The sequence below is a fragment of the Notolepis coatsorum genome (genome assembly GCF_963971535.1).
Source record: "Notolepis coatsorum genome assembly, chromosome: 8".
NCBI lineage: Eukaryota > Metazoa > Chordata > Actinopteri > Aulopiformes > Paralepididae > Notolepis > Notolepis coatsorum.
In genome coordinates, this window is record NC_140172.1 from 64,589,275 (window position 1) to 64,606,797 (window position 17,523).

At 41.9% G+C, this 17,523-nt stretch overlaps 1 protein-coding gene across 2 annotated transcripts in view; it reads right to left on the reverse strand.

Moving 5' to 3' along the window:
* Positions 1-17,523, reverse strand: part of thoc2 (THO complex 2) — a 172,565-nt gene that overhangs the window by 44,180 nt on the left and 110,862 nt on the right. For both annotated transcript variants that reach the window (XM_084320913.1, XM_084320914.1), the window contains exons 19-23: positions 17,384-17,480; positions 15,808-15,925; positions 13,840-14,019; positions 2,115-2,279; positions 1,356-1,631 (exon numbers count right to left, since the gene is read on the reverse strand). In XM_084320913.1, the coding sequence (XP_084177039.1) occupies positions 1,356-1,631; positions 2,115-2,279; positions 13,840-14,019; positions 15,808-15,925; positions 17,384-17,480 (836 nt within the window). The remainder of the gene's footprint in view (positions 1-1,355; positions 1,632-2,114; positions 2,280-13,839; positions 14,020-15,807; positions 15,926-17,383; positions 17,481-17,523) is intronic.

Sequence of the window (17,523 nt, forward strand, 5' to 3'; positions counted from 1 at the left end):
GCACGTCAGACAGCAGCGCTTACAAGCCCCGCACATACAAGCCCCGCACACCTGATGTGCTGCAGCTGGAAGCATCTCAGCGCTGTCTCCGTGCCGACGCGCGCTGCACACAGACACAGACAGCTCTGCATGGACTGAGTCGTGATGGCGGATAGAGCGAAGCGTTCACAAGTGCAACAAAACATTTGCCAGTAAGGGTGGCAATACGAGCAATCTATCAAAACATTTGTTTGCAAAACACTATATTAGTGTGCAGAAATGCGCGGTATTCGACTGCCTTGCGCGCAGTGGTCCATCTGCATCCACGTCCACTGCAGCCGGTAAGCCAAGATACGGAGTTTCCTAGGCTAATAACGAATTATTACAAATAGGCTAATAAACAAAATAATTGTTTAGATACAAATACTACAATCTAAAAACTTTTTATAGATCGTCAAGCTGAGGTCAGCCACCAATGTGTCCCAGGCCAGTGAGCCCACCACACATCCTCCCTCTACCTCCACCACCCAAAGTCCTTTCTCCCTAGCAGCTAGAGGAAAGATGACAGAGGATAGGGTGAACGAGTGTCACAGGGCTGTGACAAAGTTTGTTGTCAAAGGCCTGCACCCGTTCTCTACAGTGGAGTCCAAGGACTTTAGGTAACAACTAATCATTCAGTGTATATCGTTTTTTTTGTATACATAGTTGTCTAACTTGTCTGTTGTTGTTATAAGTTATTATTGAAGCAGCTATTCCCACCACTCCACACACATTTACAATAATTCAATCATTTCTAATCTTTACTGTAGGGAGATGACCAATGCTCTCAACTGCAAATATAAAAATCGTAAAAAAATTATCAAAAAGAACCGATAAGAGTATCGATAAAGTACCGAACCGTTAAGCAGTATCGATAGGAGTAGTAGTATCGATAAAATCCTAACGATACCCATCCCTATTAACATTACATATCTCTTGTTGTGGAATTAACACAACATTATGCATACTTTTGACAATAAATAAAATCAGAATTTGTTCTTACTTGCTTGCCTGGGTAAATAAAGGTTATAGAAATGTAAAAAAAATAAAATCTTTTTGAAAACAGATACCGATATTTTCCGATATCACATTTTAATGCCGATATCGGCCGATAATATCGGTAGGCCGATAATATCGGACATCCCTAGAAATAAGTATAACAGAACTGTACCTCCATTAACGGTAGCATTTAATTTCATGGTTCACACATTAGTCGTTACTGTGTAATAGCCTGGTAATGTCAGGGTCAATACCCCACAGATACCCTGTTATGGGATCAGATTACGTTAGCATTAGACCAGGATACAGGGGCGTTGACAGGTGGTTCTGCCACTCACTATTTCCGGGACATCCTCAATGGCTTTGATCTGGGCCTTGAGCTTGTTGACCTCGCGCTCATAGGCGGCCGTGGGCACGGCCAGGTCGTACATGGTGAGCGACCAGAAGGTGGTGTAGAACTGGGGTCGGAGGTCGACCCACACCTGGGGTGGATGGAGGGACATCACAGCCTCATGTACCGGCGTCATAACCTGCTCACAAGCCGCCACATACTTGTGGACCTTCTGCTGCTGCCTGCTGCCCTTCTCCGCCTTCTTCAGCTCGTCATACTTACTCTGTGCAGAGAGAACATATAGTACGTCTAGACCCTGCCTTGTAGCTTCAACAGAAATCAAAATAATTTATGCCTAAACACTGTCAAGACTGGTACCCGACAAATGTGTCAAATGTTAGAATCTCTTTATACATACATCGTTATATATTTACATACACCAGGCAGGAACTTGGTCTCTGCATTTAACCCACCCTAGCCATTTAGCAGCCGTAGGCAGCCAGTGTCTGGCACCCGGGACCAACTCTAAATATGGTACGATGGCAAGGCGGTTAGGAGATTAATCCCCACTACAAATGTATATAGTCGAGGTACCATGAGGAGCTTTGAATAAAAAGCATCCACCAAACGATAGACATTCTGGTTTTATGTTACATGACATGGTCTTACACAGGAAGGGAACAAGGCCATTCCTCTCAGATTAAGTGCTACTAGTCTGAAATGCCACTGCAGACCGGCTCACACAGGACTACATTAGCAGACTCACCAGGATCTGATGGGCGTACATGGGTCTGGACAGGAAGAAAGCGGCATCATGCGGCGTGTGGAACTGGTTACACAGAATGTCAATGGAGGGAACGCGCTTGATGTAGTCCTCCGTGCTTAGGTTGGAGGCCAGGAAGCCACCGAACTGCACTAGTGTGTCATGACACTGTAGCAAGACACAAGAGAAATAGAGATGAAAGATACGTACTTTAATTAATTAAATGTACACATTTTGGGATCTTGTGATCTGTAAATTATAGTTACATTATGTTCATGAAAGTTTTGACTTGTAGATTAGAATAAGGTAATACTTTTCTGAGCCCAACAAAATCTATTTTACTAAAGCTAACACAAGTCACATAAAACGTGTGTTTAAAAACAAAACCAATGTAAACCTGAAACCATGTCGCTCTATCACAGTGTGCCTTGTTATAGTGTACTCTCCCATATATGCACCAAAGAAGACATACAGAATACATGAGAAGAATACACTGAAAATACCACCACATAATTTATTAAAAACGTTATATACAGCACTCAACACTCTAGGTCTTCATCAGATCAAATCTGACTGAATAGCTGATAAAGGTGTTAAATAAATGATTGCCGAATTGTAAGCATCACTGTATTTGTCTATTTTTGTTACTGTATTACTTTACGTCAAGCTATTCAAATCTGCACAGCAACTGGGAGTTAATAACAAATCAGAAGGATAAATTGTATACGTCTAGCAAGTAGCATGTGGATGTACTGACCTGCATGAATGAATGAATGAATGAATGAATGAATGTTTATTTTTTAACATGTATTCTCCATATTCCTCCAAACAAATCACGGTATCTAGCTCCGTCAAACAGAACAATCCAACAATTAAAAAAATAAAGAGAAAAAAAAAAAAAAAGGAATTATAAACAAAAAGTCAAGAGCAATGTATTTACCGGTAGTTAGTTGACATGTTCAAAAAGGAGTAGAGGGAAGCTAAGCTTATTGATCCCTACCCCCTTACATTTACATTTGTTCTTCCATTAATTTTACTAGATATAACATAATTTAGTATAATACAATATAGAATATACTTTTACTTATAGTACGGGGGAAAAATGGATCGCTTGACAGCAGTGAATACAGTACAACACTAGGGGTGGGACGATACATCGATCCAGATCGATATATCGATCCATTATCAATAATCAAATAGGATCGATGCAACGTAAAAAGATCGATTCATATTGCGATACTCTTATTTTGAAAATCCCGCGAGTCATATCCGCCGGCGCCCAGTATTGTGAAACTCTGTGTAGACATTACAGCAGTGTTTGCGTCTGCTGTAAAGCACTACAGAGTGTCTATTTTGCGACCCGATATAAGTCTGTGCAGTTTTTTCCCCGCAACAGGTAAAATGCATCTAACATGCGTTGCATCGTCGCTAGGGCTGGGCGATATGACGATATTATATAAATATCGGGTACAGTTCATTAACGATACACTTTTTTAACGTATCGTGGATATCGTGATGTTTTGACCAAGAGGATTTGTGTCGCGTCAATCTGGTCCACCCCGTTCAAACTTTTGAACAACGCCGCTCCCACACACACACTACTGCATCAAAGTTAGTACTTATGATTAACAAAGGCATTCGTTTTGTGGCATCAACATTATATAGTTACACGTTATATAGTTACACATCAGCGTATTTACCCAAACATAGCAACGTCCGATGACGACATAGATAGCAAGCGTTACTGTTGTGAAGGATCAGATTAAACCGAATATATATATTTATTTATGGATATATATTTAATAGTATTTGTATATCGTTTGATATCCCTTGTATATTCCTTGTACATATACACTGAATATCCCTTTATTCTACTACAGCCCATAATAGTTCATTCTCTTATTGGACAAAAGGACCAGGCGCCAGGGACAAGCCCCTGGCGTTCAAGTTCAAAGGTACCGACGAGACATGCCTTTACTAGCCTCAGCTCCGCGCAGGAATACGGCTACCGAAAGCAGAGCGGCACTACTTGTCCACTGTGCATATAAATATGGCGCAAGAAATGTAGAATTCCTCTTAGTCCTTTACCCTTCTACCCAACTAAGTAACAAGACGTGAAGCCTCACCCCACGATACCGCGTGCGGTGTAGTAGAGGCCTGTTTGGCCTTAGAATAGCAGTGAGACCTCGTGCGAATTAATAGCTGAATTGCCAGAGTTTGGCACCGTATTTCTATTAAGTAATAATAGTCTATTATGTATGGTGCATCGTTCGGTTAGAGTTCTAAAGTGAGCAGTACCCCCATCGTTTCCTCGCGTTATCTAGAGTCTTAACCAGGCTGGGCAGACCACGCGTGGTGCTTTCATCCGAGGAGTTCTGGGCGAGGACGAGTGGACCTGCACATTGGATTACCTACCCCGACGACTGCTGAGCCCTATACGGCATGGAATATCTATTTGCTTTGGTGCTTTGATTTGTGGAGCGGATAATCGCCAACACCGGTGAGTGTTGGATTTACCCCGAGAGGAGCCAAGGTGAGACGGCGCTCAGACCAGACTGAGGTCGCCTCGCTTCTTCTTCGTTGTGGACCGACAGCGACAGCTATCGTCTACAAGAGAGCCCAAGTGTATTCATCTGTGGATCAAGGTTCCACGGGCACTGTTTTCTGTACCTGAATTCTCCCTGGAAATCGTTGACCAGACGGGATACAGCCGACGGCTCTCCTACCCCCCCTACTGGCTTACAACCGGCGGGACCCCTTCAGTATATTATCCAGCTATAATCATTAAGTGACCATCGCTATAATCCCCTAAGAGCCAGGTTGTATACTTGCTTCCTGTGTAACCAGAGATTGGACATTCAGTGTTGATTTGCATACGAGTACTCATTTGCCTTACAAGAGCATTCAATTCAAATCATAAATTAGTAATTATTATATGTACCTTTTGCTATATATTAAATATTTGACCATTACCTTTGTGTGGACCTGATTTCATATGTGGGAAAGTGTTCATCATACTTAGATATCGTGTACTGTATGGCCAGTAATTAAAGTACATAAAGCGGTAGTGGTTTAATGATACCATACTTATCAATACAGTCAGGGAATTGTACCCCTCAGTTACAGTTACTGTTCATATCTCAGTCCGTGCCGAGTTGTGCGTGCCCATTCTGCGGTCTGTTAATAAAGTTTTCAATCAGACAGATGTATGGAAAGGCTTTTATTATAACATTTGTTGCAGTAAAATCATTATGCCTCGTTGTCATGCTGCGGTGCGCTAGTAATCACTCGTCGGCTGCGGTGAGCTGTTGTTGTCGTTGAGCTGAGCTCTCGTTAAAATCAATGGAGGGCATTCAGGAATGTAAAAAAAGAATAGCGCTGCTTGCCGATTGGTGCTAAGAACAGCAGGGCGGGTACAAGCGGTGTGACGTAATTGGCAGACTCGACTGTCAATCAAAATTATTCTGTTGCCGGCTGAATGATTGAATGAATGAACGTTATTAACGATTGCAGAATGGGTACAATACAGTACAGCTCAATACAACAACAGTGGACTGACTGGAGGATGAAGACCAGAAAAAGACTTTCGGCTTTTTTACATAAGGGTCCTCCATTTTAAATTCATCAAAACATTTAGAGACATACAAATATACAGTAGTTTCATAAAAATGCTAAAATCCTATTGATTGATTGATTGATTGATTGATTTAAAACGTTATTAACATATTGCAGAATGGGTACAGTACAGCTCAATACATACAATTGTTAAGGGGATGCAGACCAGAGAAAGACTTTCGTCTTGTTTACATCAGGGTCCCCCATTTTCAATTCATCATATTTCATATCTAAATCATATAATATCTCATTGCTAAATATATGCAATATATAATCTAATAATCCAATAATCTAAATCTAATATATAATATAAAAATGCTAAATGCATGGGTATTTTATTTTGTCTTTAATGTTAGCTTGCAAACTCAAATACCGTCTTGGTAAGCCTCATAATGAATTGTTTGGGGAAAAAAAGAAAAACATCGTGATGCGTATCGTGTATCGCCGAAAGGTCAGAAAATATCGTGATATCATATTTAGGCCATATCGCCCAGCCCTAATCGTCGCCATTCCTTTATGCCCACGTTGCGTTAAATATCTAAATGAACGTTAAGCTAAGCAGCTAACCGTGAGAGAGAACAGGAGAGAACAGAGGGGAAGGAGGAGGGGCAGGGGCAGTCTACCTTTCTGTGGGGGACTGGGGGAGGGGCATTCTGTGTGTGTGTGTGTGTGTGTTACTGAGGATGGACAGATAATGTTGATATTCAACACTATGGTCGCCGAAAACGAGTTTTCACGTCATTCCGAGCCATGCTCATTCTGCCGAAGACGCCGTAACTCGTCTTTGATGTCAATATTTCAAAAAACTGTCATCGAAATCATATTTCCTTTCCGGAGCCCTGAGACACAGTGCTGATCTCCTCTCAACTCTCTAGCGGTTCAAGAGCGCCATCTGGTGGCCGATCGGCAGATCGCCAACCGGATATTAACCTTTGAACCGGTAGTACTCATCCAAATGTGGTCCGGCCACTCGCTATAGCTCCCGCGACTCCATCTTGAAACACTGGATAATAGATCGCTCGCCCTAACTCAATAAACAACGTTATTTGGACGTATATACTATTATACAACCTGGAAATGGATCGGGCATTTCTACATCCCATAATAGAAAAAAAAATCTGTTCCACGCTCATCTGCCAGCGGCACGAGGAAGCCACGGTAAGATTCAGCGTTATTTTCTAACTTATTCTATACTAACTGATCTGATGAACATATGACCCACTCTGGATGAATCATCTAACGCTGCCCACGGAATTATAAACGATCCCCCGCCCATCCGGTCAACATCAGATGATGCGTAGAAACTTCTAGAAGTACGTCCAGTTGAAACTTTTTATCTCGCACAGATTCCTACCAAACTGCATTTGATCATCAATATAATGCATTTAGGGCTATAAATCACGTTCTGAAGAAAGCTGCAGAAAACGATAAAAACATACTTATACTTTAGACCATATTTTAGTATGAATATGTGAATGAAAAAGTTTAACGTTGCTACACCCTGAACAATACATATAGGACATTGAATGGGCCATAATAATGGCAATGTAGCAATAGAATTTAAAAAGTTATAGCCCTGCAAAGAAGGGGAACTTCCATAGACAAATAGAGCTGGCGGAGGATGGTATATTAAGAATTTAACCCATGGCGATTAAAGTGTTAAACATGAATGCAACATAAAACAATTGTAGGAAGTTTGGGAGGGGAAGGGGTTTTAGCTTGCGTGTTGTGAGTTCCAAAACATTTTACTTAAAGTTTAAAGCTCAATATATAAAAAGTGAACAGGAGGTCTATTTGTATTAAAAACAATAGATTGTTTTTCATTTAAATGTCTGGAAGAGCTCAAAAATAAAAACATCAATTGATATTTCCGTAGCCTTTTTTTAGTTGATCTAAATGTGACTGATTGTGTTAAATGGGCACATAATATCGCCTCATATCGATCGCAGGCACCTGAATCGAATCGTGGCAGACTTTGTGATATCGGCAAATATCGTATCGTTGTCCAAAGAATCGATATCGTATCGTATCGTGATGAAACTGGTGATTCCCACCCCTATACAACACTACATAACACAATATAACATAACTTTGTTTATCCGCATTACTCATTTCTGTATTTCTCTAATGTGTATTTTTTAAGCTGCTTTTTAAATTGTGCCATGTTTACTCAGTTTGATGTATTCAGGTAAATGATTCCACAACTTCACTCCACAAACAGATATGCACATGCTTTTCAGTAGGGATGCCCCGATCACGTTTTTTGCCACCGATACCGATCACTGATCGTCGTGAGCCATATCGGCCGATACCGATCCGATAGTTTGATTATTTTTTTTTTTTATAAAATATATATATTATATAATTAGACTTGTACTTGTATTATCTGCGAGACATCGCCACCACGCAACAAGCTCCACTGTCTGTGTGTACTCTGTTATGTACCAGGAGCCTGATCACTCCTGTGTCACTGTGCATGCAGGTTGAGGGCTGCCAATTAGCTAATTAGTGCTGATTGGTTACCTGCTGGGAGCTTTAAAACCAGCCCTGGTAAAACACATGCAGTGTCTGTGCTTAGAGGAAGAGCTGTCACGTTCTTCCAGTCCTTGTCCTTTGGTTTACACTAATAGTTCCTTGATATAGTAGCATTTTGAGTTAGAGCACAGGGTTTTGGTGTTGGTTTGCACATAGGTTGCGTGCCTTTGAGCCAGGGTCGTAACAACTCTAGTAGCCTCCAGCTACGACCAGGATTCTCCTGCGCTGCAGCTGGACCCTATTGGTATAACGTTACTGTGCTCAGCAAGCCCTCAGCTCAAATACGCGTCAAATCAGTGTTATAAGACATTGATATCAGGAGCTATCTGTAGCTACTGCTAGCCGGATATATAACGTTAATACAACGCCTCAGTGAATTATTTAGTTCAATGGGACATTTCGTTTTGAACAGTGAACTAACTTGCGCTAACAGGTATCATACACGTCTCTACTAGACTATTGCTGGAGCATTTGTTGATATCAGGAGCTATCAGTACTGTAGCTAGCCGGCTAGATACCGTTCGGTTAGACAATGCCTCATCATGTATTAAACTAAAAGTGAATAGTTGACTGGGTCATTTTGTAACGTTAGCTCAGGGAGACGCCGTCCTCCCGTCCCACTAGACTAGACCCGTGTTTACATGCGTGCGGGAGGGGCTGGAGGGATGAGCAGACGCCGCACCACCCGGTGTCTGAGACAGAACCCAGCGAGTGAGATCGGTTTTGACGATCGGCGAAAATAAAGCATCATCACCGATCGCATATTTATACTGATTATCGGCCGACAACGATCGGTGGCCGATCGATCGGGGCATCCCTACTTTTCAGCGTAGTGTGTACCATTGGTTGTTTAAGATTCCCTCTCCCTCTTAAGTTATATTCTCCTTCCCGGTCTCTAAACCATTTTTGAATGTTGCCTGGGATTAGTTTATATCTGGCTTTGTATACAATGAGGGCAGTTTTGAAATCAACTAAGTCCATAAATGTCAATGTTTTTGCATGGTGCATATTGGCTGTATAGTGCTTTTGTAGGTATTACCCCACACCTCCGCACAGTAGTTCATATATGGAAGGAAGAGTGTACAGTACAGTGTATTAGGGCTGCAACGATTAGTCGACATAATCGACGACGTCGATTATAAAAAATCGCCGACGAGAAATTGTTGCGTCGATTAGTCATAAAAAAAAAAAAAATTATTTAATTTTTTTTTTGGTACACTACCTATCTTTGTGAGAGTGGCTTCTCAGGGTTCCAGACAACATCATAACATGATGATCCCATAGCAAATTTTGGACATTGAAAACATTGTTCCCCTGCAGGAGATGATGATCAGACTAGACACACAATACATTACACACGCACTCCTCTCACTCACACAGCGATCAGAGTAAGACACACATTCACACTCCTCTCTCTCACACAGCAATCAGAGTAAGACACACACACATTCACACTCCTCTCACTCACACACAGCGATCTGAGTAAGACACACACACATACACAAATTACACAGTACACACCTCTCACTCACACAGCGATCAGAGTAAGACACACACACAAATTACACAGTACACACATTCCTCTCACTCACACAGCGATCAGAGTAAGGCGTTAGACTAGTGTATTCCTGGCGTTTTTTTATACGTTTTTGACGACGTTTGATGTCCTATCTACACAGAAATGCGTTTTTTGGCGTTTTTTTGTGGATACGGCTGAAACGCAAAATTGTGTTTGCGTTTGGAGATACGCAAAAAAAACGAGTCGACAACAGCGTGTAGTCAGCACGGAGCAGTTGTTGCGAAAACGCCCATGCGCAGTAGATACCATCTGCGTGCCCTTCCGGTGACAACAGTGTGTGTGTTTGGGACAGAGCTCCGTGTCCCAAATAGCTTCAGCTACCATGTGTTGTCAAGTTATTGTTATAAGGACCCCAGTCCAAGCTACAACAGTCTGCATTCCCTTAACAATTGTTTGTATTGAGCCGTATTGTATTGTACCCATATGCAATATGTTAAATAAAGTTTACATCCATTCATTCTGCTAGCATTACCGATTGCATGAGCAGCTGGCTAACGTGAGCTATCAGGATTCAGACCCTGTTAGCTCAGAGTTCCTCTTTCAACTTAAGCATTAAACAAAATGGCCCAGTCATCTATTCACCTTTGTTTAATACACACAGCGTTGTCTCTAATGTTATCTAACTACTGATAGCTCGCGATATCATCAGTTTTGGTGCTGGCTAAGTAGCGTGAGCTAACGTTAGCTTCTAGCCACAATGCTATATTGTTATAATGGCATACTCCATTGACGTTAGCATGCAGCTAACAATGCTACCGATCGTTTTTTAGACTAAACTATCCGCTCTTGGTGGTCACTTGTGTTGATGTTAGTTTTGTTTCAGCAACAAATGACAGGCAGAACACACAGTGAATGTATCCGTTTTGTTTATTGCACTTTTATTAGGCTTTGCTGAAAAAAGAATTGCTGCATTGAGTAAATAGGCAAGATGGTGGCGCGGCATAGGCGCCTGCCTTATTGACATTTTCTTTGCTGGAGCTTCCAGGAAGTGTATTGGCACATTCGTTCTGATTGGTTGAAATTGCCTTCATGTTTGCCACCTACTGCCACCTACTGCTTTGGCAGTGTACTACATCAGTGTGCTCTGGTGACAAAAACGAAAAAAAAACGAAAGTGTGACTCGAGGCGCATGACGTCGCGGCGATACGCGGCGATACGTATAAGAAAACAATACGAAGATGATACGAAAGGTGTAACCGCAGCCTTAAGACACACCCATACACACACAGACTCCTCTCACACACAGCAAACAAAAGACCTAGAAGTCTGTCTGATCTGACTCATCCCCCTCTCCCCTTACAGCTGTTCCACGTCACCCTCCTGGTCCTGGACCAAGTTACAGCCCCATCAGCCGCGGTGCTGGGGGCAGATGCTGCTAGTTATTTTTCTTTTTTATTATTATTTTTTTAGTTATTTAAAGTACACTTCCACTTTAATTTGTATTATTTAATTTATTTATCTTGTTATGAGTGATTGCTGTATTGTTCTTCAAATACATTTTCATTTAAAGTGGCTTTAGATCCAAATTCAAATGTTTCATGAGTAATTATTTTAATTTGCTATGGGATCATCATGTTATGATGTTGTTGTTTGGTCCTGACAAGAGTCTCAAAGTCTGGGGTGATGGTAGACAAGCAACTCTGAGGTCATGCTCAATGTCCAATCTGTTCCTCTGCTCTGTCTTCAGCTGGACCAGAGCTGAGAAGCCACTTTCACAAAGATAGGTAGTTTAAAAAAAGAAAAAAAAATTATATCCTTTTTTGTTTTTTTTGTTTTTGTTTACATAATTGGTTTTCGATTAGTCGACTACCAAATTAGTCATTAGTTGCAGCCCTACAGTGTATACAGTGTTTTTTGGTTTAGGATGAGTCTTATCTTACATAAAACACCAACACTCCGTGCCAGTTTAGTCCTGACATATTTGACTTGAGGTTTCCAGTTAAGTTTGTGGTCTATTATTACCCCCAGAAATGTATTCTTTCAAATACCCTTTCCAGTTTAATACCATCAATCATTAGTTCAACCGGTGTGTTTTCTTGTATATCACGTTTACCAAATATCATGATTTTTTTTTTTTTATATATTTAATGATAATTTATTTGCATCAAACTACACTTTCAGCTTGGATAGCTCAGCTGCGACATTCTTTAACAGCATTTGGAGGTTCTCTCCCTCACAGAAGACATTTGTATCAGCAAAAATGACATTTTTCAATATTTTAGACTCATTACCTATATAATTTATGTACAGTATGAATAGTTTCGGGCTCAGAATTTACCCTTGCGGCACACCACAGATTATGTTTGACTGAGGCCATGTTTAGACGGAGAGTCTGAACAGAAACCGCAAAAGTAGTCTTGCGGTCTCACTTTTAATGTTGCGTTTAGACTAGTGTTTTGGGATGGAATTCTGCGTGCAGACGAGGCTGTGTCAACTCGAGACGACGGAGCCCCGCTGTCACACGATTGGCGCAGATGTCACATGACCAGAAACGTCAGTGGCCAATCAGATCACGCAAACCAAACGCGGCAGTGAAACTACGTTAGGGAAAATATTCACGCAACCCATACGCTACACTGCCTCAGGTCGTTGAGACAACCAGGCATGCTGTGAAGACCCGCCCTACTCTGCCTCTGATTCGCAGACTGTGGGTGGGGGAATGTGATTGGACCAAAGCAGAATCACACAGACAGTGGCTCCAGTCACTAATAGTTGCGATAGCCGCTGGACTGATTCTTGTGTATTTAAAAGTACTGCCAATGTAGCCTTCAGGTGATCTCCGTGGATATAATGAGACATGCTTGTTCGCTTTGTTTACGCTTCTAGGCTACTGGCGCATGCCTGTGATGTAAGCAGTACGCGACGAGAGCCTTGAAACCCTTTAGTCATAGTTTTATGCGGTTTGACTGTTTAGATGATAGCGCGAAAGTGTATAGTTTCTAGGATTTCCACCCAGGAAGGTGGTCTCACTTTTTTGCAGATTCTCCCCGCAAAAACGCTGTTGCCGTATAAACAAAAGACACATCCGAAAAAAAAAATCCGGATTCACCTGCTAGCGTTTCCATCTAAACATGGCCTGAGTGGATCTGTACTCCAACTGCACAAACTGTTGTCTTTGTTCCAAGTAACTTTTTAACCATTTGAGCCCTACTCCTCCGATCCCATACCTTTCCAATTTGTGTAGCAGAATATCATGATTTAGTGTCAAAAGCCTTCTTAAGATCTATGAAGACCCATATTGCAAACTTCTTATTATCAATTATGCTTGTCAGTTCTTCTACTAGGTCCATTAGTGACAATGACGTTGAATGATTCGATCTAAATCCATATTGACTGTCTATAAGTAAAGTGATCATTTACACTTCAGTATTTGCCTTTTACCATTAATTCAGAGAATAACATTTGGTTTGAGGGATGGGCATTGATTTTCGAATAGTCGCAATTTCTTTTTTAATCAAATAGTTTGCGATTATAAATTTGTCTCAGAAAATATATTTCCAGTTTTTTTTACCGACACCTATGAGATGGGACCCTATTAACTGTTACACCGCTGAACAGCATGCTGGTTACCGCTCGCTAGCTAGCATAACAGTTTATTAACAGCTGGGAGAACAGAAAAGAAAAAGATGACGAAAGAGACCGGAGATGTTACATGGTAGCAAAATTGTGTATGTTTGTACGCATGTTGTTTCACTAAGCTCACACATTTCAAGCATCAGTGATGTAACTTTAAGAATGAATGCTTTACGTCTGCCTGGTCCGCTAGCATTAGCAGTTAGCAATGACAGCAGCCAGCTAGCTCGCTCGTTTGTTGGATTATCTCACGTTCGCTATTACCGGTAAGTAAAAACAAAACCATACATTAACATGGTTGATTAGTATTCCAATAGTTCCCAGTGACATGAAGCCAATAAACAGAATGCAGATCAAATAGCAATTTTGTGAGTTTTGCCCATCCCTAATTGATTCCTAGATAAGAATACAGATGTGCGCGTGTACCTGGTCATAAAGCTTGCCCACTAGTTTGAGGTGTTTCTCCCCCCCTTCTAGGAACACCACCCCGTTGCGTTGCTGGGCCATCAGCAGACACAGGGGCAGGGCGAGGTCGTGGTCCAGCAGGGCGTCCTTCAGACGCTGAGACGACTTCTTAGTGTTGCGGATTTGACCGAAGTAGCCGCCCTGAGGACGAGAGCAGCACGGGTCAGTGACTGGACTTGAGGCTGCACAGCACTGCTAGCGCCAGGATGGCTGTCCATTACAGTAGATTCAAATGTATTGTCATCATACAGCACAACAAAAATACGTTTTGTATCCAACCAGAGTGCAAATGTAACCGTAAAGTGCAATAGCAATATACATGTGATTAAACTGGATATCAAATATATAAATGAGTACTACTGAGTAATAGTGCTAATCAGATGTATGTATTATCAACAAAATGCTGCCAGTGGATTTATATGCACTTGCAATGATGACATGTTTCAAAAACCAATGTTACAAAGTGCTTAACTGAAAAAGAGATTCATAGAAAAATATTTAAAAAAAATAACATGATAGTTCAAAACCATAAGGACACTAGGGCTGGGCGATATGAGATAAACATGTATATCACCATATTCAAACCACATTAATATATAACAGCAACAGCATATCTGCTGGGGTATAAAAGATCACATGTCAGATACTCCAATCCATGTTCATCATACTGGACTGCAGGGTAATGTACCGGTATGTTCATCATACTGGACTGCAGGGTAATGAGAAGTGTGATACAATCAACTGAAACTGATTGTGTATCACAATTCTAGACCGGGATGAAACGTTACTGGCATTAATAATAACCGTGGTGAAATTCCATGACTTAAAGGGGAACTATCTTATAAATGGCTTTTTCCAGTGGTTTGCATTGTTTTCTAGCAATGTGGGGTTGTACCAACACTGACTAGATGTGAAATCTCTAGCTAGTCCTGTTTCTTCAGTTCAGCTCAGACAAGAACCTCCCCCACTGAACCAAGCCATTCAGAATTGACTCGCTCCCTGACGAAAGTAGGTGCTGCTGATCTGCATATCTCAGCCCCCTCTGTGATTGTAGCCACCGCCCACAATCAACAATTCGCTCAACAACAGAGTTGTCACTGACACTGAAAAAGAGAGAGAGGGAGAGAGGCTCTCATACGGTGCGACTCGTCTCGGAGCGCTGTATCACGTCAACCTGTTGCAAAATATCATAGCGCAATAATCCGTGCAATAATATTCACAAGGGTATATATTGTCATTTGAAACAAGTTACCAATGCATTGTCCCGTCCGTGGGATTATGCCCCCTGCAGCGAAATTAATTAGTCCCTTTCTATCTCTCTCAAAAGGTATCTGCCAGTGCATTGCAGTGCAGTGGGTGACTGTCACTGTTTTTTTTTTACGTACAGATGTGTTCCATAGACTCACAGGAATTGTGTAAAATTACCCAAATAGTGAAAGAAATAGTAAGATAGTTCCCCTTTAATACCATTCAAAATAAATATTGTTAAAACCATGTTTGATTACAGTACTTTAAAAAGCTCACAATAAATACTGTCTAGCATCAAGCAGACACACAGCAGCCTCCAGATGCTCCACCTGGGCTTGTTTTGCAATGAAAACATGGCGGAATGCAGGAGATCTTTCTTCATTCTAAGAGGACTATGTGCACATATTTTGGTTTTTATAAGAGTGCTGAGGGAAACTTGAAAGATTTTTTACATGTTCAGCACATTTTAACAATCCCGCGATAATACTAATAACCGTGATAGTTTGAGTCACTATAATCACAATATGAAATCTTCATACAGTTACATCTCTAATTCTAGATATAAAAACAAAATCCACAATATGATATTACAGTTAAGACGATATTCAAGGGAAGTTTATGAAGATGAAACGAAGTGGTTTAAAGCTTGAACGTTAAGGGAAGGTCGAATGTACTCCGTACCTCAGCTTTGAGTTGCTCCCCTCCCGTCATGGCCTCCAGCTGCTCCGAGGTCATCTCATCTGTGATCTCGATGCCCGCCATCTTCTGTACGACCTCTTTCAGAATCAGCAGGTCAAAGCTGCAAGTGGAAGCAGGGATACAGAAATACACGTCACACGTTAGAGCAAGTAACCCGGCGGGGGGAAATCAATGGCAGAGAGAACGGCGACAATGATCAGTGTTCCTGCATGGCAGATTAATGTTCAGGCTGTTTCACTGACACCTTGGTCCACCCTGCGTGCTACACCCTGGGCCTGGCAGAGGCTGGTTTGACCTGATGCGGTTGAGGTTAATTATCAGCAGCCATTACAGAGATGCAGGCTATGATAGTGACGCCTCCTTCCTCTCTGGCAGTCAGCAGCCTCCTCATAATCAGCTCTTTTCTCTCCACAGCACACAGGACTGCCGGCGGGTGCTATGCATGGCAAACTGTGGTCACTCATCCACTCACTCAGTCATGGACGATCTGGCAGGATGTTTGGTCGGACGCAGGTAGGTAGTGGGTCGGCCCGGTTGAACACTTTATTTAAAAATGTTTAATCCAAAGATTATTTGTTCTTTTTCATCAGTGATCTGCTACACATTCACAGTTGGGACACTCATACCTGCAAGCCTCCCAGTACAATCAGTCTTTTCTACCATTTGGCCACTAAGTAAAAGCTTGGGGCCTGCTTAGAAACAGACGCATCATTGTTTAATACGCGATTGCTCAGTCCACAGTTCCATTGTATGTGTGTTTTCCTGTTCAACGTTAAACTATTGTGCAACCTTATTGTGCAACCTTATACACTATCTAAATAAATAAGTTATTATTTGGAACTTACCGTTATGTTTGCCATTTTATTGGAATTACGGTTTTAAGTTGCAGGAAATTACAGCAAATTACTTTCTTTATGGCAAATGTTTTTGCCTCCCAGACACAGTCCCCCTCTGGACCACCCTTGAGTTGCGATTCAGCACCATCTTGTTTAAAAATCCTGGGGAAAGTAGTCTACCTTGACAGTAGATATTGACAGAGCAGCCGTTTTTGAAAGGGCACCTTATTGCACCAAATTCAATAGTTAATTATATATTACCAAAAGAATATATATTCAACCTTCACAACCTCATGTCACACATAGTTTACACACGGCGAAGGCAGCCATGGCAGGCGTCAACCAGGAGCAGTTAGGGGTTAAGTGACTTTTCGACAAGGATGTGTCCCAACATGTGGAACGTGGAATCGGTTCTTCCAAATCCAATAGGGTCCAGCTGCAGCGCCGGAGAATCCTCTCACTGGGCAAGCCTGTGGCAGCCACAGATGTATATAAGTCTGGCGTAAAGTACGAACCTACTTTCTACAGAAGCAGCTCGGAGGTGCCATACCTGTCGATTCTCCCGTATTTCAACCTTCAGCCAATCAGCGCGCTCTCTGTGGCTGCCACAGACTTGCCCCTTGAGGATTCTCTGGCGCTGCAGCTGGTCCCTACTCTCCAAATCACATCACATCACATCCTACTAGCCAATCAGGACACAGTTGGCTGTTAGAGCTAGTTACCTCTTTCCCGCTTTCAGCTGATTGGTCACGTACTGTAGAAGGCCGGCCAACTCGATGGGGTATTTTCTGAACACGGCTCCACAGAGACTTGCCAGGCCTGGATGGACGAGAGGAACAGCAACCGATCAGTATCCAAATCA